The sequence below is a fragment of the Anolis carolinensis genome, chromosome 2, assembly GCF_035594765.1.
Source record: "Anolis carolinensis isolate JA03-04 chromosome 2, rAnoCar3.1.pri, whole genome shotgun sequence".
NCBI classification, from domain to species: domain Eukaryota; kingdom Metazoa; phylum Chordata; class Lepidosauria; order Squamata; family Dactyloidae; genus Anolis; species Anolis carolinensis.
This window is the reverse complement of record NC_085842.1, coordinates 9,805,512-9,830,647: the sequence shown is the minus strand read 5'-3', so window position 1 is coordinate 9,830,647 and position 25,136 is coordinate 9,805,512. Positions and strand designations below refer to the sequence as shown.

Sequence of the window (25,136 nt, the reverse complement as noted above, 5' to 3'; positions counted from 1 at the left end):
AGAGACGTTTGGACAGGTAACCCATCCAACACAGGCTGTGACCCTGTGCCCTGTTTGGCCTTGCGACTGACAAGGAAGACCTCTGCGTACAGATGACATTGAACTCCAAAACTTCAGATGATCTCTCCCAACGGCTTCATGTTGATGTTACACAGCGTGGGAGACAGTATTGAACCCTGCGGGGATTCTGGCAAGGGATTCTGCTTTTCCTGCCTGGCAGAAGGGGGTTGGACTAGATGGCCCTCGTGGTCTCTTCCAAATATACTATTCTGTGAATCTCTGATTTGGGTAAGAAGGCAAGGGCCTAGAGAGATGGGGGGGGTCCTCTCTCTGGATGACCCCAAAAAGGGGCTGGAGAGCGACCTGCGGAGGATGGTCTGGCTTGTGACGCTGCTTGGAGAGAATGGGGCTGGACTCCACGACCCACGGGATCAGTGGTTTCATGGCGAAAGAACACACATCTCCTCCTCCTCCTCCCAGTCAGTTTGGGTTGTGTGCTGAGGGGCTCATCATCTTCAGACCACGCAGGAATAAACCACCAAAGCACCCCCAACAGATGGTCATACCATCTCAGCTTAAAAACCTCCAAAGGAGACTCTTATGGACTCCCGATAGGAGCAGACTCCACTACTGAACAGCTCTTACCTTCAGGAAATGCTTTCTGTTGTGTAGGTGAGGCCTGCACAACTAGTCAGTGTTAATGAGTGATGGAAGGAAAGGAGAAGCAGAGGAAAACACACACACAACACCCCTGCTAGACAGGCAGGTGAATTCAGTCCTCTCACGGCCTCCTCCAGCTATACAATGGGACAGACTGTCTCATAGGCAAGGAGTGGATTCCAACCCCCAAAACACTGCAGAGTCCTGGTCACAGTTTCACAGCTCTGGCCTTGTAAACTAGTTCGTCTCTTTGAATAAACACTCTTGAGTTCTGACTTTCATCCAAAGTCCTTGGAGGTTTTATTCTTGATTTATTCACTACTTATAACTATTTACAGGTCTTCTCTTAATATACAAAGATACACAATAAGAACGAGTAAGGGCTGTTGGAGAGTGGCCTAGGCTGCCTCAGAGTGTGGTGGAGTGTCCTTCTCTGGAGGCTTCTCTGCAGAGGCTCTCTATCGGGAGTGCTTTGATTGTGCCTTCCTGCATGGCAGGGGCAGGACGGGGTGGCCCTTGGGGGTCTCTTCCGGCTCTAGGGTCCTAGGAGTCCATTCCAGGAGGAGGCAACACGAGGTCTCATGGACACGCCTTTCCTCTCCGTCCACCTCTCATCCTGACCACGGCCAACCCTTTTGGGATCCAACATTTCCTTCCTGCCGAGGGAGAAGCCCTTCCTTCTTTCCTCCAAGTGAAACATACCCAGCTGTCTCTCTCCGCCCTTCTCTACATCCCGTCTCTGGAGATATTCTGACCTGTTAATATCCGTCTTGAATTGTGGGACTGAGACCTGGAGACAGGGTCATTCCAGGTGAGTCTGACCAAAGCAGAAGAAAGGAGGCCGTGACTTCCTTGGATATAGACAGAATCCTCCTATCGGGACAGCCTGGAATCACATTGGCTTTTATAGCTGCTACATCATAATCTGTTTTTAAAAATAATTTATATTCAAAGACAAGAAAGAAAAACAAATGCATATTTATACAAATTACAAATACATTTATTATTATTTTTTTAAAAATCGTACATCCTTTTACAGCAGCCACATTATATTCAGTACAATCTGCAATACATTAACATTTGGCATCTACTGTTATTTTCACGCTTATACAGATTTCTTACCCTCACCACCGTGTTCCCTCCCCCAAGTCACTTTTTTATTTATCATCTGTCCAAAATTCCTTTTCATTCCCTCTTGAGGAGGTAATTCTGTCTTTCTTTTTGAATCCTCTTCCAATACATTTTCTCCAGACATCATCACAACCACTTTGTTTCTAAATCCCTCTCCACGTCAACCTATCATTTCTTCCCAGTTTCCATACTTCCTTATACCATTCTTCTATCTCTATATTTATTTCCCTTTTCCAATTCCTTGCTATAAGCTGTCTTGCAATTGTTAATGCGTTTGTTATCGCATCTTTGTCCTCTTTTTCCAACTGTTTATTATTATATAATGAGAATAAAGCCATGCTAAGACTTCTTTCTATTTGAATGTTCATTGTGTCTTCTATCTCTCTTAATACTTTTCCCCAGAAATTATTTATATATTGACACTGCCACCACATATGTATGTATGTTCCCGATTCTTGGCATCCTCTCCAGCAATTGTTTGAGTAGTTTTTATTTATATTTCCTATTCTTATGGGTGTGAGGTACCATTTCCACATCAACTAAATAATAATTTTCTTTAACACATATGGATATATTTTTCAAGTGTCTTTGTCCCCATAATTGTAACCCCTCTGTTTCATTGATTTTCATTCCTATATCTTCTTTCCAAATCTTCTTGAAGGTGTTATTCTTTACTTTTCCTTTGTTTTTTTCAATTAATATTTTAGAAATTTTACTGGATATTCCTTTCAAATTTTTATGTTCCTAATCTTTTCTTTCTTCATTCCAACCTTTAGCCAATCCCCTATTTTATCTAAGTTTTTCCCCTTAATTTTTTTATCCATCATATATATTTTTTATTTTTTGAAAATGTCTTTTCCATTATAATTGGGGTTATTATTGAGCCATCTGTTATTAACTTTCTCCTGTATTTGTTCCATATTTCTAATGCATTACTCAACATTGGGTTCCCAGTTTACCTTATTTTTTTTTCTCATAAACTATTTTAAAACATATTCCGAATTTCTTCTTCCACTTTTCCTGAATCCATTATTAACTATTCTACATCCTCCTTTTCATCATTCCTTGTATAACCAATCTCAGTCTGTTTGCTTTATAATATTTTTTCATATGAGGGAGCGCTAATCCTTCTTCTTTTTGAGATCTGTTCTGTAATTTGTTTAGTCAATTTCTTTGACTGCCATTACAGTATTTATCATTTGTCCAAATGAGTCTCCTTTGGGGTGGAGAAAGGTGGGGTAGAAATGTTGCAAAGAAATAATGAATTCAACTCTTCTTCTGTAATCTGAAATGGCATTATAAATATAAGGTATATGTAAGTATAAAGTTTATCCTCAGAAGCATTTTCATTTTTAGTATTGCTGTCTTTCCAAACCAAGATAGATGTGTATTAATTTTTTTGAACTATTTTCCTCAATGCTACTACATTTACCTCTTCTATTTCTTTTAAGTCCTTTGTTATACTTACTCCCAGGTATATTAATTTGTTCTTGATTCTAATTCCCGTATGGCTCTGTTCTATAAAGTCTTCTTTCTTTGTATAATATAAACCCGTTGTTTTCCCAAATATCTTTTAATGATCCTCTCTCCTATCCATTTGACCTACCCAGATATTTAATCAATAACAATGTGTCATCAGCAAATAAGCTCACCTTCTGCTTTTCCTTTATTCCTACACCTTCTACATTCTTACTTTTTGGATGGCGTTTGCAAATAATTCTATCACCATAGCAAATAAAATGGTTCTAATCATCCTTTTATTCTACTTCCCATTCCAAATTAATTCATAATCTCACTTATTATCTGCCATGCTACACAATCAAGGCATTAGAATCATAGAATCATAGAATCATAGAATCATAGAATAGTAGAGTTGGAAGAGACCACATGGGCCATCTAGTCCAACCCCCTGCTAAGAAGCAGGAAATCGCATTCAAAGCACCCCCGACAGATGGCCATCCAGCCTCTGCTTAAAAGCCTCCAAGGAAGGAGCCTCCACCACGGCCCGGGGGAGAGAGTTCCACTGTCAAACAGCCCTTCTCACCGTGAGGAAGTTCTTCCTGATGTTCAGGTGGAATCTCCTTTCCTGTAGTTTGAAGCCATTGTTCCGTGTCCTAGTCTGCAGGGCAGCAGAAAACAAGCTCCCTCCCTCTTCCCTATGACTTCCCTTCACATAAAATATATCTAATGCTAGTATCCCCACTTTTAACTTCCTCTCTTGAGACACACATATTTTGTTTAATACTCTTCCTATCAAACGTGACATTTGTCTTCCTTTTACAAACCCAGATTGATATTTTCATATATACTTGTACATGCATTTATTCATTCTTCTCTCAGCCTTCTCTTCTGCAGGCTAAACATGCCCAGGTCTTTAAGCCGCTCCCCATGGGGCTTGTTCTTCAGACCCTTGATCATTTTAGTCGCCATCCTCTGGACACCTTCCAGCTTTTCAACGTCTCCTTTCAATTGCAGTGCCCAGAACTAGACACAGTGTGATTCCAGGTAAAGTGGTCTGACCAAGGCAGAATAGAGGGGTGCCATGACTTCCCTGGATCTAGACACTCTGCCCCTATTTATGCAGGCCAAAATCCCATAAGGAGGAGGGAGCAAGCTTGTTATCTGCTGCTCTGCAAACAAGGATGCAGAATAATGGCTTCAAAATACAGGAAAGGGAATTCCACCTGAACATAAGGAAGAAGTTCCTCACTGTGAGAGCAGTTCAGCTGTGGAACCTTCTTTGGAGGCTTTTAAGCAGAGGCTGGATGGCCATCTGTCCGGGGTGCTTTGAATGCAATTTCCTGCTTCTTGGCAGGGGGTTGGACTAGATGTCCCATGAGGTCTCTTCCAACTCTCTGGTTATATGATTTTGTGATTTCTTCCCCTTCCACTTCCTGTTCATGTCTCTTTTGAGTCATAGTCGTTAGAAGTTCTTTGGACAAACATTCTGGCTTCTTGGCACTTGTCCTATTTATGTGGCTTCTCTCCTGTGTGAATCTTTTGATGGGTACGAAGATTCGAACTGTTACTGAAGTTCTTTCCACATTCCATGCATTTATGTGGCTTCTCCCCTGTGTGAGTCCTTTGATGGATACGCAGATGTCCACTCTGACTGAATCTCTTTCCACATTCCACACATTTATGTGGTCTCTCACCTGTGTGAGTCCTTTGATGGTTACGGAGATCTCGACTCCGACTGAAGCTCTTTCCACATTCCACACATTTATGTGGTCTCTCACCTGTGTGAGTCCTTTGATGGTTACGGAGATCTCGACTCCGACTGAAGCTCTTTCCACATTCCATGCATGTATGTGGCCTCTCTCCTGTGTGCATCCTTTGATGGGTGCGTAGATTTCCACTCTCACTGAAGCTCTTTCCACATTCCATGCATGTATGTGGCCTCTCTCCTGTGTGCATCCTTTGATGGGAACGTAGATAGTCACTCCGACTGAAGCTCTTTCCACATTCCATGCATTTATGTGGCTTCTCTCCTGTGTGAGTCCTTTGATGGGCGCGTAGATTTCCACTCTCACTGAAGCTCTTTCCACATTCCATGCATGTATGTGGCTTCTCTCCTGTGTGTATCCTTTGATGGATACGCAGATGTCCACTCTTACTGAAGCTCTATTCCATGCATGTATGTGGCTTCTCCCCTGTGTGAGTCCTTTGATGGATACGCAGATGTCCACTCTGACTGAATCTCTTTCCACATTCCACACATTTATGTGGTCTCTCACCTGTGTGCATCCTTTGATGGTTACGGAGATCTCGACTCCGACTGAAGCTCTTTCCACATTCCATGCATTTATACGGTCTCTCACCTGTGTGCATCCTTTGATGGTTACGGAGATCTCCACTCCGACTGAAGCTCTTTCCACATTCCATGCATTTATGTGGCTTCTCTCCTGTGTGCATCCTTTGATGGATACGCAGATGTCCACTCTGACTGAAGCTCTTTCCACATTCCATGCATGTATGTGGCTTCTCCCCTGTGTGAGTCCTTTGATGGGTGCGTAGATTTCCACTCTCACTGAAGCTCTTTCCACATTCCATGCATGTATGTGGCCTCTCTCCTGTGTGCATCCTTTGATGGGTGCGTAGATTTCCACTCTCACTGAAGCTCTTTCCACATTCCATGCATGTATGTGGCCTCTCTCCTGTGTGCATCCTTTGATGGGAACGTAGATAGTCACTCCGACTGAAGCTCTTTCCACATTCCATGCATTTATGTGGCTTCTCTCCTGTGTGAGTCCTTTGATGGGCGCGTAGATTTCCACTCTCACTGAAGCTCTTTCCACATTCCATGCATGTATGTGGCTTCTCTCCTGTGTGTATCCTTTGATGGATACGCAGATGTCCACTCTTACTGAAGCTCTATTCCATGCATGTATGTGGCTTCTCCCCTGTGTGAGTCCTTTGATGGATACGCAGATGTCCACTCTGACTGAATCTCTTTCCACATTCCACACATTTATGTGGTCTCTCACCTGTGTGCATCCTTTGATGGTTACGGAGATCTCGACTCCGACTGAAGCTCTTTCCACATTCCATGCATTTATACGGTCTCTCACCTGTGTGCATCCTTTGATGGTTACGGAGATCTCCACTCCGACTGAAGCTCTTTCCACATTCCATGCATTTATGTGGCTTCTCTCCTGTGTGCATCCTTTGATGGATACGCAGATGTCCACTCTGACTGAAGCTCTTTCCACATTCCATGCATGTATGTGGCTTCTCTCCTGTGTGAGTCCTTTGATGGGTGCGTAGATGTCCACTCTCACTGAAGCTCTTTCTACATTCCATGCATTTATGTGGCCTCTCTCCTGTGTGCATCCTTTGATGGATACGCAGATGTCCACTCTCACTGAAGCTCTTTCCACATTCCATGCATTTATGTGGCTTCTCCCCTGTGTGAGTCCTTTGATGGGTGCATAGATTTCCACTCTGACTGAAACTCTTTCCACATTCCACACATTTATATGGCTTCTCTCCTGTGTGAGTTCGTTGATGTTTAGCAAGAGAACTTCTCTCAATGAAACATTTCCCACAGTCCTTACAATTATGTCGCTTCTCCCCTGTGTGTGATTTTGACAATGAAGTTTCCATTTTTTTAACATTTATTATTCTAATATTATGCCTGAAGTTCAGAGATATGGACTCCTGAATAGGACATTTCCTCTTCCCAGTCTCTGTATTGCTGTAGCCTTATTTTCTCTTTACCAACCCCTCTTTTTACAGCACAATCCTCCCTTTCCTTACATTTAAAGGTATGTAGCTTGAAATATAATTTCTCCAATTTATTTCTTCTTGTTGTTAATCCTGCGTATTTTCCTTTCAGACGTAAGGTAAACGGCAATGTTTTCTTCATAAGGTTCGTTTAGAGGTTACCTGCGAGATGAATAAGAGGAAAATCTTATTAGGAGCAGAGTACAGAAAGATCTCATTGAACATGAAGAACAATAGCCTAGTGCTGTAGCAATCACAGGGGAAGAGGGGAGAAAGACTGGCCCAACTGGTAAGAGCCCGTTGCCTGCTGAGAAGCACTTTAACACTTGCCCAACAAAGAACAATCCCTGCAAAGGGGATAGCGGCCTAAGATCCTGTGTCTAATCCAACCTTGGTAAAGGAAGGCCTCTAATAATATGGTCAACACGGAAAGGGGCTAACGATGCAAAGCATTTCCTACCTAGATCCCGCTTCTTCACATCTCCACTCAAAACCTGAGTGGCCATCTGTATGGACAGACTATCCCAAGTGATCAGTCTTGGGAGAAAAATACTTCCTCCAACTTGGGGGAGAGATATTTTCCTGATCCTCTCTTTCCCTGCAGCGTGATCCCTGCCCCACGTTTCTAAAGCAAGGCGCCTGGAGACACTGAGAGCACATTAGGCCACAAAGTTCCTTGACATACTGCATTCTTACAAAACCTATACCACAAAGGTATGTAACTTCAGCCAGAGCCAAGGCACTCAGCCTAGCAGCAGTACATGAGAGAAGGCGGTATAGAGACAGATGGACAGACCCCCAGGGTGAGTGGGAATCCTGCTGCCCTCCAGATCCTTCTGCACTCCAACAGCACCCTTGGGTGGGAGACATGATTCCTGCCCAGTTCTGCTCAGTTCAGTCCATTTTAGAAAGGACATTGGCAAACTGCAGCGGATTCATAGAAAGGCAACAAGGACAGGAAGACATTACATTGTAAATGAAGGAAAAATAAAGGCAAAAGTTTGCTTTTGCACAGGAGACAATGTTGTGGCTCGAACTAAAATTATGTGCTAAAGATGATGCTTCTGACCGTCATCTGGGTAGTACCAGGTATAGCTTGTGCCACCAGATGACTGCAACTAGGCCGACCACCTGCTCCCTCGATCCGTGTCCCTCCTGGCTAGTAAGATCTTGCCTGGAGGGATTACGTGAACCTCTGTTGAATATAATAAATAGCTCCCTTGAGCAAGGAGTTTTTCCAGAGAGTTTAAAAGAGGCGATGGTATCTCCGCTGCTGAAGAAACCAGACTTAGATCGTTCGGTTCCCGCTAGCTACCGCCCAGTCTCGAATCTTCCGTTTCTGGGCAAGGTGGTTGAGAGGGCAGCAGCGGAACAGTTGCAGCAGTTCCTCAATCGCACAGCCGGACTTGATCCCTTCCAGTCCGGCTTCCGTAGGGGGCACGGGACGGAGACTGTGCTAGTTGCCATCACAGATCAGCTTCGCTGCCAAAGGGATCAAGGCGGATCAGCGCTGCTTGTGTTATTGGATCTCACAGCAGCATTTGATACGGTCGATCACAATCTATTGACCCACCGCCTAGCCATGACGGGGGTTAGGGGGATACCCCTTAAATGGGTGTCCTCCTTCCTCCAGAATCAGGGACAGCGGGTGGTGAGGGGAGGGATGGTTTCCGCGTGGTCTCCACTAACTTGTGGGGTCCCACAGGGAGCTATTCTCTCTCCTCTATTATTTAACATCTATATGCGACCGCTTGCCCGACTGGTGCGGAGCTTTGGGCTCGAGTGCCACCAGTACGCTGATGACACTCAGCTCATTCTGAGGATGGAGGGCCAGCCGGACTCCGTACCCGATAGTTTCCATCAGTGCCTTGAGGCCGTTACTGGATGATTGCGTGCCAGCAGGTTGAGGGTGAATCCAGCGAAGACGGAGATCCTTTGGCTGGGCCGTCCGGGTGGGGGGGAGATGCAGCTGCCTACCCTGGATGGCGAGACACTGCGTCCGTCATCTTCTGTAAAAAGTCTTGGTGTCTTATTGGACCCTCTGCTCACAATGGAGTTCCAGGTCTCTGCTGTGAGCAGATCTGCGTTTTTCCATCTACGTCAGGCTAGGCGACTGGCTCCCTACCTTTCTAGGAACGACCTGGCTACGGTGATCCAGGCGACGGTCATCTTGAGGCTCGGCTACTGTCACGCCCTCAACATTGGCCTTCCTCTGTCAGTGATCCGGAAACTAAAGCTGGTGCAAAACGCGGCGGCTCCGTCTTCTTGCCGGGGTGCCGGCGAGGTGGCGTATCACCCCAATTCTACAACAGCTGCACTGGCTACCGATTGAGTACCGGATTACCTCCCTCCCTTCCTCCCTCCCTTCCTCCCTCCCTTCCTTCCCTCCTTTTTCTATTGCCTCTATTGGGCCTATTCATTCAAATGCGCTCTGGAACAACCATGTTTTCAATTCCCGGCGGAAAATGGGCAGGGAAGGCGGTAACCTGATCTCCTTAGGGAGAGAGTTCCAGAGCCGGGGGGGGGGGGGGCACTGCCGAGAAGGCCCTCTCCCTCCCTCGTCCCCACCAGCCACATCTGAGACAAAGACTCCTCTCGCCCCCGCTTGAATGCTTGTCGGAAGAGCAAGGCTACAATCGAGAAGGCTCTCTGCCTAGTAGAAGACAAATGATTTTGGTCTTTGGACCGAAGTAATATCTGGGGTTGGTAGGGGGATAAGCGGGCCCTCAGGTACGCCGGCCCCAAACCATGTAAGGCCTTAAAGGTTAGTACCAGTATCTTGAAAGGGAGGGAGGAAGGGAGGGAGGAAGGGAGGGAGGAAGGGAGGGAGGGAGGGAGGAAGGGAGGGAGGGAGGAAGGGAGGGAGGGAGGAAGGGAGGGAGGAAGGAAGGGAGGGAGGGAGGGAGGAAGGGAGGGAGGAAGGGAGGAAGGGAGGGAGGGAGGGAGGAAGGGAGGAAGGGAGGGAGGAAGGGAGGGAGGGAGGGAGGAAGGGAGGGAGGAAGGAAGGGAGGGAGGGAGGGAGGGAGGGAGGGAAGAAGGAAGGGAGGAAGGGAGGGAGGGAGGGAAGAAGGAAGGGAGGGAGGGAGGGAGGGAGGAAGGGAGGGAGGGAAGAAGGAAGGGAGGGAGGAAGGGAGGGAGGAAGGGAGGGAGGAAGGAAGGGAGGAAGGAAGGGAGGGAGGAAGGGAGGGAGGAAGGGAGGGAGGAAGGAAGGGAGGGAGGGAGGAAGGGAGGGAGGAAGGAAGGGAGGAAGGGAGGGAGGAAGGGAGGGAGGGAGGAAGGGAGGGAGGAAGGGAGGGAGGGAGGGAGGAAGGGAGGGAGGAAGGGAGGGAGGGAGGGAGGAAGGGAGGGAGGAAGGGAGGGAGGGAGGGAAGAAGGAAGGGAGGGAGGAAGGGAGGGAGGGAGGGAAGAAGGAAGGGAGGGAGGAAGGGAGGGAGGGAGGAAGGGAGGGAGGGAAGAAGGAAGGGAGGGAGGAAGGGAGGGAGGAAGGGAGGGAGGAAGGAAGGGAGGGAGGAAGGGAGGGAGGAAGGGAGGGAGGAAGGGAGGGAGGAAGGGAGGGAGGAAGGGAGGGAGGAAGGAAGGGAGGGAGGAAGGGAGGGAGGAAGGAAGGGAGGGAGGAAGGGAGGGAGGAAGGGAGGGAGGAAGGGAGGGAGGAAGGAAGGGAGGGAGGAAGGAAGGGAGGGAGGAAGGGAGGGAGGAAGGGAGGGAGGAAGGGAGGGAGGGAGGGAGGGAGGGAGGAAGGGAGGGAGTGTTATCGACCGCGTTTCTGGGGGATCGGGTCCCTTAAGGAGAGAGCCGATCCGGTCCTGAGGGAACGGACCTTGGCGAAGCCAAAAGAAGAATATAAGCCGCAATACAACCTGAAGCCTGGAATGAAGAAGGTCCGCCAAGTTGAAGGAAAATCCGCCAAGGAGTTTTATTGAGCAATTCAGCTGAAAAGGACGCTAATAGCGATCATTCAATCTACTAGCGTAACATATGTTTCAAATAAAGTCATATTTATACAGTGTTTCGGTCTGACAGCCCTTTGAATTTCCCGCCCCGCTTCCCTGCCCATCTGATCGCGGATAGGCTGAGAGGTTGAACGAGGCGGGCTTTCGTTTCCCGCCTTGCCCTGCTGGCCCAATGGGGAGCCGTTTTTTGTCCCCCCTCGGGCCAATCAGAGAGGAGGAGGCGGGAGCTATAGAAACAATGCGGTGACCGGACAGGAAACATCGGATTAATTCTGGCCCAGCCAATTTCTAAAGGAATTAATGACACCCATCAAGGATGTCCGGGGCCCTGTCACGTTCGCAGATTTTAGATATGTCTTTGGGGTGTCAGACAGGAAGTGGTGATGGGTGGTGATGAGCCATCATTGACGGCCCCACAGGGTGCCTTCCTGCGGCGTCCTGGCCTGAGATGTGACAATGTTTGCCTTGGGGGCGAGTCACCTTTAGGAGTTTTGGTGACTCGCCCTATATTGTCCATGCGATCGGAATGAGATGGGATTAAACTGTGGCAGATTATCCTTTGTTTTTGGGAAGGGAGGTCTGAGTCATGGGGCTAGAGTTCAGGTTGGGGTCATAATATTTCCCATTTGATTTCATGATCTGTCAATTATATGGGATAAAATGAAAATTAAAAATAAAGTTGGAATATAAACCCAGCTGGGAAAAACACATATTTTCCGGGGATCCCAAAGAGTATAAATACATATAGGCAGATAGGTAGATAAAGGAGATAAAGGAGAATCCATAAAGGTGGGTGACATTGCATAAAGGGGAATCATGAATGATATAAACAATAGAAATAAGCAATAGAAAACATTTGATAAGGACGAAGTTCACAACATCTGGGGAATCCAATATAGAAGTGGGGTTCAAGCAGCATGATTTCACAATTCATGAAGTTAGCCCAACGATTTGAAATTCATACACAGCGAGTCATGAGTGTGTCCAAGTACATAGAATATGAAAATTCACAAATACATGAGGAGAAAGAGTTCATAAGGAATTCATAGAGATGGCATGGGGAAGGGGCACATATGGGTTAGTAAGTCTTTGGAGGTATAGGATTTCATAAGTTCCAGGGGTGGGTGTGGGGAAGAGTGTTCTTCTCTTTCATAAAATCACAAAAGTATGCATGAAACGTGGAGTGCACCCGTCTGTCACCCCCTGGCAGCTGTAGAGGGTGAGGGTCCTTGGAGAACTATGTCTCCCCCGCGAGGGAGCGATCCCCCCATCCCCAATTCACAGAAAGGGGCTAGGGAAAACCATTCCGCGAGTCGCGGGGAGAGGAAAACCCGGGATAAGGCAGCTGCTTGGCTTGAAAGGAGCTGTCGGTCCCGTTTGACAGTCAGCTGATGAGGTGCCGAAAACTGGACCGATTCTGGTTCTGCTGGTTGTCTTCGAGTCAGGAGCCTTAGAAAGGGTTAGGACTAAAAGAGGAGCGTTCTAGGGGTAATTTTGATAGAGATATGAGCCAATTTATATCGACCGCCATGTTAATCTATGGCAGGGAAACCTCAACCGGAGTTTAAAGGGACGGGAGGGAGAGAGAGATTGCATGCAAAGGAAAGGAGTCAGAGAAAAGATACAAAATAACCAGATAGAGAGTGTTATTGTTAAAATAAATGCTACTTTTATTGGGGGGATTTGTTACATAGTTCAGGGAAGAGGAAAATGAAGGAAAAAAGGTCTTTTAATAATAGTCTGTTGCGGTCCCGCTCCGTTCTTTTGGAGAGTAATCTATGGAACTCTCTGCAGCGTTTTCAAATCAATTTGAAAGCGGGGGCGACGGTTATCATACCCCCACTCGGGAGGGCGGGGCGAGATGGGCGGAGCCTATTTCGCCCCTGCCCTACCGCATAAGCGTTATAACCTCTCAGCGGCAGCATGGCCATCTGCTGAGAGGGGTTCGAATGGTTCTTTTTGCGACAAATTTGGAACAGAGCGGGCAAATGCGACCAGCAGCAGCTTATTATTAGGAGGAAAAGGATTACCGCTAGAAAGAGGAGGAAACCTTTCCTCAACCAGTCTAAAGAAGGGAGCCAGTCGGTAAGAAAACTAAGGTCGAATCCAGTCGTCTCCTTAATTCCTGAGGCCAAATCATTCAAACCCTCGATGGATTTATGAATCATAGGAGTCTGGTCTGTCAAATTAAAGCAGCACATGTGCCTTACACTCTCACAGCCATAGTGGTTTTTCAATAGGAGGAAATCAATAGCTGCCCTGTTATCTAATACAGCCTCCCGCAGCTCATGCATTTCCTTGGCCACTGATGCCAAGGCTTGAGAGGTATAATTGATGTTTTTGACCAGAGCGCAGGCCAGGTGCTTTATGGCCCTATAATTCATGGCTGAGGCCACTCCAGGAGTGAACAATGCAGCCGCCACAAATTGTGGGATACCTTTTAGCACTACTGAGGGGTCACAATTCGGGTCCAAGTTCTGAATGGATCTTGCCTTCCGACCCAAAGAGTGTGCCAACTCTAAGTCGTTCTTGGAGGGCATAAAAAGAGACAGCCTACCCAATGCACAATTCCCCATGGAGGTATTGGCAGGTAGATAACCATAGGCTGTCTGTCCACACAGGAAAAACCATCCTGGGGGCAGGACCAAATGGGCATTCAAATGAGACAGTTTTTCTATATGTGTACAATTTAGAGAGTTGTCAATGGGAAGCTGATGGCACTCACCGATGCAGGTGGGTATTTGAAAACAATTTTCTGCCTGAGGAACATGAGCAAGGCGGATGGCAGCCATGCCAGGCAACTTGTCCATGGAGACTCTTCCCCAGTTAGAGAGATCTCTGTATGACATATCCTTTGGGATGTCTTGGAACATGGTATAATTTCTAAAAATTTCCAGAGGTTCTGGAATGCCAATTAAACAGGTGGAAAACAGGTCTGTGGCTGAGGCTCCACTGGACAGGCAAAAATCTGAGACATTTAAGGCTTTTGTGGCCAACTGTTGCCAGAAGTTTACTTTAGAAGAAAGCCATTCATACAACACCGGGCTAGAACTGGCAGGGAGAGTCAGAGAAAAGATGAGAACTAGGGTTAGCATTTTCTAGGGTTAAGTACCAGGGACAGCTCCTAGTGGGAAAGACAGGGAGAGAGCAGAGAGAAAACTAGAAGGGAAATTAGGACTCACGGCTCCTGATTCAGCACGCCGGACAGCTCCCAGTGGAATCGTGGGGTTAGCTCTTCCGAGCGGGGGTTGAAGTGAGGGCCGATTTGACAGCTGTCAAAGCGAGCTGTCAAATGTTTGTAGGTCCAAATGGGGGTGTTCCCGTGGTGCTAGAAGGATGGAATTTGGAGAGGTCCTTGGAGAGGGTCTTGTGCTTTGGTCTCTGGCTTTTGGTCTTTCTCCGGGCCTCGGGAGGGTGTGGGTCAGGACAGTTCGCGGGCGGCGGTCCCTGAGGAGGTGTTTTCCGGAACAACACCTTCAGGTCGTCTCCCAGCTCAGCTGTCCACAGATCTTTGTCTTCCTCACCGCTGGTGGGGGCTGGCTCCGGTTCAGGAGCGCTCTTGAGCCTGGTGTGATGGATCCAGGCACGGATTCCAGCTACCTTGCAAGCGGTGTAGGAGGTCAGGAGGACTTGGTGAGGTCCGACCCACTTCTCAGTCAGAGGCTCCGGTCGCCACGTCCGCACGAAGACCCAATCTCCAATGGAAAAGTCGTGGACTGGAGCATCCAAGGGGACAGGAAGGTGGGAGAGTAGGTACCTGTTTAGAGAAGAGAGGACAGAGGTAAGAGAAGACAGCCTAGCTCTAAGGCTTTCGGAGCCCACCTCATGTAGGTGTTCAGCCTTCAAGGGAACCTAGGAAGAAGGAAAAGGTCTACCATAAAGAATTTCAAAAGGACTTAATTTTAACTTGCCCCTAGGGGCAGCCCTGACTCGAGTGAGAGCGAGTGGAAGAGCCTCTGGCCAAGGTAGGTTAGCTTGCTGACAGATTTTCGCCACTTGTCTCTTAAGGGTTTGGTTCATCCTTTCAACCTTGCCGCTTGCTTCTGGGTGCCAGCTGGAATGCAAGTCCCACCGGATCTGGAGGACCCGAGAGACCTGTTGGGTGACCTTGGAGATGAAAGAACTCCCGTTATCCGAAGAAATGCAGAGGGGCAGGCCGAAACGTGGGATGATGTCATGGAGGAGGGCTTGAGTGACCTCTTTGGCAGTACAAGTATAGCAGGCGAAAGCTTCAGGCCACCCGCTGTAGCAATCCACAAACACCAACAGGTATTTGTACTTCTTACTGGAGGGCAATTCAGCAAAATCCACCTGCCATACCTGTCCTGGCTGCAGTCCTGCCCTGAGATGCCCCACTTCTGGCTTCTTCTGGATCTTGGGGTTGTTCTTTAGGCAGAGGAGGCATCGCTTACAGGCCCAGATAGACTGTTGGGCCATGCGTGGTCCAATGAAGAAGGATCTGAGGTGTTCCAGCATGGCATCATGACCCCAGTGGGTGCTTTTGTGAAGGCGGAGGGCCACTTCACGCATCAGGGGATCTGTGAGGAGCAGACGGCCTTGGCTGTCCTTCCACCAACCCCCATCCTGTGTCAGTCCTTCCTTCCTAGCAAACTCATCGTCCACAGTTCCATACAGAGGGAGGCTGGTGATGGTGGTGTCCGGGATGAGGGCTCCCTGGAAGGTGGGCGTTTTGTTGGCGGCCCCCTTAGCCGCGGCATCTGCTCTCCTGTTTCCCCTGGCAGCGTCCTGGTCTCCCGCCTGGTGTCCCCGACAGTGGATGACAGCAACAGCAGTGGGCTTGCAGACAGCGTCCAACAGTCTCAGGATTTCTGCCTGGTGCTTGACTGGGCTGCCTGCGGTGGTCAGCAGTCCCCTCTCCTTCCAGATGGCTCCGTGGGCATGCAGGACATTGAAGGCAAACTTAGAGTCTGTGTAGATGTTGGCAGTCCTTCCTGCTGCCAGCTCCAGAGCTCTGGTGAGGGCGATGAGTTCTGCCTTTTGGGCGGAGGTACCGGCTGGCAATGGCTCTGCCTCTATGGTGTCCCACAGAGTAACAACTGCATAGCCCGCCTTCCTCACGCCCTGATGGACACTGCTCGACCCATCAGTGTAGTATTCCAAGTCTGCCTGGGGAAGTGGTTGGTCCTTGAGGTCCGGCCGGCTGGAGTAGACTTCTTCAATGGTGGCGATGCAATCATGTGGCTCCTGGTCGTCCCCTTCGGCTGATTCGATGGGCATCAGGGTGGCTGGGTTGAGGCAGTTGGTGGTGGCCAGGGTGAGATCTCCCTGGTCGATGAGCAAAGCCTGGTAGCGAGTGAGCCGTCCTGCTGACAGCCAGTTGGTCCCCTTAGCATCCAGGACTGCCAGGACGCTATGGGGCACATAGACAGTCATTGGTTGGCCCAGTGTCAGCTTCCGGGCCTCCTCAGCCAGCATAGCAGTGGCAGCCACGGCCCGAAGGCAGGCTGGCCACCCAAGGCTGGTGGGGTCCAGTCGCTTAGAGAAGTAGGCGACTGGCCTTTTGGCGCTGCCCAGTGGTTGGGTCAGCACCCCCGCTGCCACCCCCCGACGTTCGTGAACATAAAGGAAGAAGGGCTTGGTCATGTCAGGGAGTCCCAAGGCTGGTGCAGACATGAGGGCTTTCTTGATGGCATCGAAGGCTGTCCTGCATTCTGCGGTCCAGGTGAGGAAAGTCTCCGGTCCGGTGGTTGCCTCATAAAGAGGCCTGGCGAGCAGTCCGAAGTTGGGCACCCAGATTCTGCAGAAGCCAGCCATGCCCAAAAAACCCCGCAGTTGCTTCTTGGTCTTGGGCTCTCGGACCTTACAGATAGCTTCCTTCCGCTCCGGCCCCAGTGCCCGCTGTCCTTGAGAGACATCAAACCCCAAGTAACGCACAGTGTCCTTGCAGATTTGAGCTTTCTTTTTGGAGACCTTGAAGCCAGCCTCTCCCAGGAAGTTGAGGAGACTGACGGTAAGTCTTTCACAGGTAGGTACATCCTCACAACAAAGCAGGAGATCGTCAATGTATTGCAGAAGGACCCCCTGGTCCCGATCCGGCCACCGGTCCAGCTCCGAAGCGAGGTTTTGGCTGAAGATCGTAGGAGAACAGGTGAAACCTTGCGGAAGAACCTGCCAGCAGAGCTGCACCTTCCTGGCCGAGTCCACATGCTCCCACTCAAAGGCAAATATTTCTTGGCTATCTACGTGTAGAGGGATAGAAAAAAATGCATCTTTTAAGTCCAGAACAGTAAAGCAAGAGCAGGAAGGAGGGATAGTGGAAAGAAGAGTATAGGGGTTTGGCACCACGGGATGAATGTCCACCACAACAGCATTGATGGCTCTGAGGTCCTGCACAAAGCGATATTCGTCTGAGTTGGGCTTCTTGACTGGCAACACAGGTGTGTTATAAGGGGAGGCGCACTCTCTCAGCAGAGAGTGCTTCAGAAAATTTTCAATGATGGGCTGGAGGCCCTTTTTGGCTTCGAGGGGGATGCGGTATTGGGGAATCCTAGGAGGCCTGATGTCTGGTTTTAGGGCAATTTTGACTGGGGCAACGTTCTTGGCCCTCCCTGGAATCCCATCGGCCCACACAACAGGGTCGACTTGTTCCAGAATGGCCAAAGGGATCAGGTCAGCCTCGGGGCTGGGCTGATGAAGCAGGAGAGCCTGTATCCTCCACCCCTCCTCCTCTGGGACAGCCAAGATGATCTTCTCTGGCCCAAAGGTGACCTGCGCCCTGATTTTGCAAAGGATGTCTCGGCCCAGAAGGGGAACTGGACACTCAGGCATGTACAGGAACTCATGAGACAGAGTCTTTCCTCCCACCTCACACTCCATGGGCTTGAGAAAAGACCTCTCTGCCTCTTTCCCTGAGACCCCCACTACCTGAGTCTTCCTAGCTCCCATGTCTGTTCCCCGAAACCCTTCGGTGACCACTGAATGGGTGGCCCCACTGTCTAGAAGGAAATCCACAGTTCTTTTTCCTAACTTCAATGGCACCACCGGGTCACTGGGAGCCAAGACGATCCGCTGCCCTAGTCACATGACCCGGCTCTCTGGCCCCTTATCCTTGAGATCGGGACATTCCCTCCTGTAGTGCCCCCTCTGCTGGCAGTAATAACAACGGAGTTCCCTTGGTGGTTCTCTTCCTTGCCCTCTGTCCCTCCAAACTGGCCTTTCTCTGTTCTCCCCAACTCCCCGTCCCCTGTCACGTTCTGCCAGTGCAGCCACCATACTGGCTGCTTGGACCTGAGCTTGAGCCTCTCGGTCATCTTCTTCCTTCTGGGCTGCCGCATCCTCCCGGTTGTGGAACACCTTAAAAGCAATGTTGATTAACTGGGAGATGGGCATGCCTGCTCCCCCCTCCAGTTTCTGGAGTTTTAGCCGAATGTCCCTGCAAGATCTGCCAATGAACAGGGAATTTAAAGAGGATGCATTTTGGGGGTCAGAGGGGTCAATGTGTGTCCACTGTTTTGCAGTGCGACATAACCGATCATAAAAATCAGAGGGGCTTTCCTCAGGAGTCTGTTTTATGTCATAGTATTTAGAAAGGTTTATGGGGCGAGGATAGACCAACGGCAGGCCAGCCAAGATGGCACGATGGAAGGCCTTTAGAGACATCATACCAGCGTTGGTATTGTAGTCCCAGCTGGGGTCTTCCTTTGTTGGAAAAATAATTTCAGCATCTCTACCGTCATCTACATCAGCCTTCATGATTTCAGCCTGAGCTGCGGCCAGTAGGCGGCGCTTCTCCTCTTGAGTAAGGAGAGAGCCCAAGAGAGTCATAACATCTGCCCAGGAGGGGCGATGGGTTAGAAAAATAGTTCTAAAAAGTTCGGTCATTTCTGAGGGGTCCTGGGAAAGTGGTGCAGTTGTCTTCTTCCAGGTAATGAGGTCTGTGGTACTGAAAGGGACATGAATTAGGACCGGGTCTCCCCTTGCCCCGACCACCTCCCGTAGAGGGGCCATTACAGTGGCGGGGCGGGTCCGCAGGCTATTTTTGGTGATGAGGGGCTCAAAGGGATCCTCTGGCGTTTGGGAAACCCTTTGAAGGGGGAGGGATGAAGTTTCTGACGAAGGAGTGGAAGGGGGACAGTTGGGGCTGGGTCTTTTGGGCGCTAGGGGGACTGGTGGGGTGGTTTGAGAAGCTGGGGGTACTGAAGAGACGGGGGAGGTCCCCGCAGGAGGCGCAGAGGGGAGTAATAGAGGGTGGAATAAAGTCTGAGAGGCGAGAGGGTCTGGGATCGGGAAAGGTGATCCTCTGGGTAGCGTGTATGGAAGATAGCCATTAAAAAATGGGAAAGGAAATTGAGAAGGAGAGGGAGAAGAGGATTGGAGAATGGGGGGGTTAGGAGGAGGAGAGAGAGAGAGAGAGAGAGAGGATTGGGGGGGCTGAGAGGGAATAGGAGGATGGGAAACGGAGGGGAGATGGGGCTGAGGAAAAACAGAGGGCGGGGAGACGGATGGGGGACGGGGCGAAAGGACAGGGGGTTGGGAGAGTGAATCTGGGAGAGTGGGGATCCCGGGAAGCAGAAGTTCCCTTGAGGGGTCAATTTGGGGGTTCTGGATCGGTGCAGGGCTCAAAACGGGGGGAGGGGGCGCGGGATGAGGTGGGGCGAGGGATGGGGGTCTGGGTTGGTAAGGTGGGGGGTAAGCAAATGTCTCCAGAAGTTCCTCTTCTGGTGGAGGCGGGAGGGGAAGTAGGTCTAGAGAGGAGCTTCTAAGGAGAGTAGGTTTGGAGCCCACGTCCCTGCATGGGAAGACTTGGACCCCCTCTCTCCTTCCACTCTCCCTCTGGCTTAAGGCCATGAACATTGCAGCATAAGCAAGTTGGGTCCACTTGCCCTCCCCATGGCAATGGCTCTGGAGTTTCAAAATGAGACTCTCATCCTCACTGCCATGTGGAGGCCAAGCGACTCCTCCTTCAAGGGCCACGAGGGGCCACTTACGCTTGCTTAGTTGGACCAACCTGGCCTGCACCATGTTTTTCGATGCAAACCCACCCCAATCGGCCAGGATCTTGCCCAAAGGAGAATCCTTGGGGATGTCTGCTGGGGTGGGACGCCCCAGGCGTGCTGAACAAACACCCATCCTTGGCTCAGCCCCTGCCCAGTACCTGACAGTTAATGGAGTAACGACTCACCCACCGGCTGGATGCAACTCGTCCTTTCAAGAGTTCTCCCTACACCAAGGCTGAATGGCTGGCGTTCGTGGGATCCGCAGGTGCCCCGGGAACACAATCGTTCCCCTACCCCACGATCCTAGACAAGCCAGACTGTTCTCACACACCACCGGGCGCCAGATGTTCCCGCGTTTCACCAGGAATTTGTTACCGAGCCCTGATCCGAAGTGCAATACCTCCAGAACTCCGCCCACCTGGGTCTTAACAACGGGGCCGGTTCCCTTTTATTTTTACAGGGCGTCCCCTGTTTCACGTTGGCGTTTTTCCTTCGAGGAGCTAAAAATCTGCTTCCTCCTATCTGGCTCCTTTGTTCAGTACCCTGAGTCAGATCTAGAGAGAGAAAGGGGCTGCCAGGGAAATTTGGATGTGAAATGAGGTCAAATTGTTGGTCGGAGGGCCCTCCTTGCAGCCGTTTCTCTCCCCAACCTGTCCCAGAATATCTGGACCAAGGTCGCCGCTTGGAATTTTTAGCCTAAAAAAAATTGATTTTTGGAACTTCCAAGCAAGTCCCTTCGTGGTAAAGCCAAATTATGTTATCGACCGCGTTTCTGGGGGATCGGGTCCCTTAAGGAGAGAGCCGATCCGGTCCTGAGGGAACGGACCTTGGCGAAGCCAAAAGAAGAATATAAGCCGCAATACAACCTGAAGCCTGGAATGAAGAAGGTCCGCCAAGTTGAAGGAAAATCCGCCAAGGAGTTTTATTGAGCAATTCAGCTGAAAAGGACGCTAATAGCGATCATTCAATCTACTAGCGTAACATATGTTTCAAATAAAGTCATATTTATACAGTGTTTCGGTCTGACAGCCCTTTGAATTTCCCGCCCCGCTTCCCTGCCCATCTGATCGCGGATAGGCTGAGAGGTTGAACGAGGCGGGCTTTCGTTTCCCGCCTTGCCCTGCTGGCCCAATGGGGAGCCGTTTTTTGTCCCCCCTCGGGCCAATCAGAGAGGAGGAGGCGGGAGCTATAGAAACAATGCGGTGACCGGACAGGAAACATCGGATTAATTCTGGCCCAGCCAATTTCTAAAGGAATTAATGACACCCATCAAGGATGTCCGGGGCCCTGTCACGTTCGCAGATTTTAGATATGTCTTTGGGGTGTCAGACAGGAAGTGGTGATGGGTGGTGATGAGCCATCATTGACGGCCCCACAGGGTGCCTTCCTGCGGCGTCCTGGCCTGAGATGTGACAATGTTTGCCTTGGGGGCGAGTCACCTTTAGGAGTTTTGGTGACTCGCCCTATATTGTCCATGCGATCGGAATGAGATGGGATTAAACTGTGGCAGATTATCCTTTGTTTTTGGGAAGGGAGGTCTGAGTCATGGGGCTAGAGTTCAGGTTGGGGTCATAATATTTCCCATTTGATTTCATGATCTGTCAATTATATGGGATAAAATGAAAATTAAAAATAAAGTTGGAATATAAACCCAGCTGGGAAAAACACATATTTTCCGGGGATCCCAAAGAGTATAAATACATATAGGCAGATAGGTAGATAAAGGAGATAAAGGAGAATCCATAAAGGTGGGTGACATTGCATAAAGGGGAATCATGAATGATATAAACAATAGAAATAAGCAATAGAAAACATTTGATAAGGACGAAGTTCACAACATCTGGGGAATCCAATATAGAAGTGGGGTTCAAGCAGCATGATTTCACAATTCATGAAGTTAGCCCAACGATTTGAAATTCATACACAGCGAGTCATGAGTGTGTCCAAGTACATAGAATATGAAAATTCACAAATACATGAGGAGAAAGAGTTCATAAGGAATTCATAGAGATGGCATGGGGAAGGGGCACATATGGGTTAGTAAGTCTTTGGAGGTATAGGATTTCATAAGTTCCAGGGGTGGGTGTGGGGAAGAGTGTTCTTCTCTTTCATAAAATCACAAAAGTATGCATGAAACGTGGAGTGCACCCGTCTGTCACCCCCTGGCAGCTGTAGAGGGTGAGGGTCCTTGGAGAACTATGTCTCCCCCGCGAGGGAGCGATCCCCCCATCCCCAATTCACAGAAAGGGGCTAGGGAAAACCATTCCGCGAGTCGCGGGGAGAGGAAAACCCGGGATAAGGCAGCTGCTTGGCTTGAAAGGAGCTGTCGGTCCCGTTTGACAGTCAGCTGATGAGGTGCCGAAAACTGGACCGATTCTGGTTCTGCTGGTTGTCTTCGAGTCAGGAGCCTTAGAAAGGGTTAGGACTAAAAGAGGAGCGTTCTAGGGGTAATTTTGATAGAGATATGAGCCAATTTATATCGACCGCCATGTTAATCTATGGCAGGGAAACCTCAACCGGAGTTTAAAGGGACAGGAGGGAGAGAGAGATTGCATGCAAAGGAAAGGAGTCAGAGAAAAGATACAAAATAACCAGATAGAGAGTGTTATTGTTAAAATAAATGCTACTTTTATTGGGGGGATTTGTTACATAGTTCAGGGAAGAGGAAAATGAAGGAAAAAAGGTCTTTTAATAATAGTCTGTTGCGGTCCCGCTCCGTTCTTTTGGAGAGTAATCTATGGAACTCTCTGCAGCGTTTTCAAATCAATTTGAAAGCGGGGGCGACGGTTATCAGGAGGAAGGAAGGGAGGGAGGAAGGGAGGGAGGAAGGGAGGAAGGGAGGAAGGGAGGGAGGAAGGAAGGGAGGAAGGGAGGAAGGGAGGGAGGGAGGGAGGAAGGAAGGAAGGGAGGGAGGCCTGAGGGCAGAGGCCCCCCATCCCTCCCCCCACTCACCTCTCTCTCTCTCTCTCTCTCTCTCCCCCCCCCCGAAAGGCCTCCTTCCTTCTTTCCTTCCTTCCTTCTGACAGGAAAGAGCGCCGCCCGGCCCCTCCCCCCCCAGTGTTCCCGCCTCTCGCTGCACTTCCGCCCTCAAGAAACATGTCGGCCGCGGGCAGGAGACCCACAGAGGGGCGGGGCCCGAGACGGAGAGGCAGGCGGAGAGACACGCCCCTTCTTTCCTTTCCTCCCAACGCCCAATGAGAATCCGCCTTCCTCTCAGAGCGGCGTCATCTCGGCGCAGAGTCCCACTCACCCCCTCCTCTCTCTCTCTCTCTCTCTCCGAAAGGCCTCCTTCCTTCTTTCCTTCCCTCGAAGGCGCTGGTAGAAAAGAGCGCCGCCCGGCCCCGCCCACCCCGAGTCTCCCCGCCTCTCGCAGGACTTCCGCCCTCAAGAAACATGGCGGCCGCGGGCAGGATTCCCACAGAGGGGCGGGGCCCGAGAGAAGCGGAGAGACAGAAGCGGACAGACACGCCCCTTCTTTCCTTCCTCTCAACGCCCAGCGTCCGCCAATGAGAATCCGCCTTCCTCTCTGGCGTCATCGGTCTCCGGGCAGGAACGCCCCCGCCCTGCCCCCCGCTCCGCCCTTCTGCCGTTAACGGTCACTAAGGGATCGGCCAATCGGAATCGGCCTCGTCTCTCCGCGTCACCCGTCTCCAGGAAGACTCGCCGGCGCCTTCCCGCCTCTGGGTCGGACTCTCCTGGCCCGCTCCTCATCGCAGGCAGGCTGCTGAAGCGGAGAAGGGGGGGCCAGGCCAAGGAGCGGGAGGCACCTCTGCGTGGACGGGTCATGTCGGGGAAGCAGCCTCCTCTCTCCGCCTCCGCTCGGTGAGGTTTCCCCGCTTCATAATGTGTCGCTTGGGAACTTGAAATGTAGGTCTGACGGGACTGGCAGTTTCCTCTTCCCTCATTATAACGACTGCCATATACAGTAGAGTCTCACTTATCCAACACTCGCTTATCCAATCACAGTCTGGCTTCAGGCCTGGAGACAGCTCTGGTCGCCTTGGTGGGTGACCTCCGCAGGGAGCTGGACAGGGGAGTGTGACCCTGCTGGTTCTCTTGGACATCTCAGCGGCTTTCGAGACCATCGACCATGGTCTCCTTCTGGGACGTCTCTCCGGGATGGGCCTTGGGGGTTCCGCTCTGCAGTGGCTCCAGTCCTTCCTGGAGGGCCGTTCCCAGATGGTGAAGCTGGGGGACACCTGCTCGGACCCCTGGCCTTTGACCTGTGGGGTCCTGCAAGGTTCCATTCTGTCCCCCATGCTTTTTAACATCTACATGAAACCGCTGGGAGAGGTCATCCGGAGTATTGGAGTGCGGTGCCATCTCTACGCGGATGACACCCAACTCTACTACTCCTTTCCACCAAACTCCAAGGAAGCCCCTCGGATATTGGATCAGTGCCTGGCCGCTGTGTTGGCCTGGATGAGGGTGAACAAACTGAGACTTAATTCCGACAAGACAGAGGTCCTCCAGGTCAGTCGTAAGTCTGATCGGGGTATTGGGTGGCAACCTGTGCTGGACGGGGTCGCACTCCCCCTGAAGGCGCAGGTCCATTGCAGCTTGGGGGTCCTCCTGGATTCGGGGCTGACGCTTGAGGCCCAGGTGTCGGCCGTGGCCGGGAGGACCTTTGCACAACTAAAACTTGTGCGCCAGCTGCGACCGTACCTCGAGAAGTCTGATCTGACTTTCAGTAGGCAGTGAGTTCCATAGTCGGGGGGCCACAGCAGAAAAGGCCCTCTCCCTTGTACTCACAAGGCGGGCCTGGGATATAGACAGTGGTGATAAAAGGGCCTCCCCGGATGATCGTAAAGATCGGGCAGGTTTATGGAGGGAGATACGGTCACGGAGGTAGGTGGGTCCCAAACCGTTTAGGGCTTTATAGATGATGGTCTGCACCTTGAATTGGGACCGGAAGATGAACGGCAGCCAGTGGAGCTCCTTAAACAAGGGAGTGGATCTCTCCCTGTAACTTGCCCCCGTTATTAATCTGGCAGCCGAGCGTTGGACCAGTTGTAATTTCCGAGCCGTCTTCAAGGGAAGCCCCACGTAGAGCGCATTACAGTAGTCCAGTCTAGAGGTAACTAAGGCATGCACCACCGTGGTCAAGTCAGACTTCACGAGGTATGGTCGCAGTTGGCGCACAGGTTTGAGTTGTGCAAAGGCCCTCCCGGCCACCGCCGACACCTGAGCCTCAAGCGTCAACACTGAGTCC

At 50.4% G+C, this 25,136-nt stretch overlaps 2 protein-coding genes across 1 annotated transcript; one reads left to right on the top strand and one right to left on the bottom strand.

Annotated features, from left to right (window-relative positions):
* Positions 1–25,136, top strand: part of LOC103282416 (zinc finger and SCAN domain-containing protein 2) — a 136,603-nt gene that overhangs the window by 31,652 nt on the left and 79,815 nt on the right.
* LOC134296959 (gastrula zinc finger protein XlCGF49.1-like) lies at positions 937–6,168 on the bottom strand. Its single transcript, XM_062973174.1, has one exon. It carries the CDS (start codon positions 5,344–5,346, stop codon positions 4,759–4,761), a length of 588 nt encoding a protein of 195 aa, XP_062829244.1. The 5' UTR covers positions 5,347–6,168; the 3' UTR covers positions 937–4,758.

Bases quoted from the DNA above. Each gene is read 5' to 3' on its own strand.
- LOC134296959 (XM_062973174.1), bottom strand. From the start codon at position 5,346: ATGGAATGTGGAAAGAGCTTCAGTGAGAGTGGAAATCTACGCGCCCAT.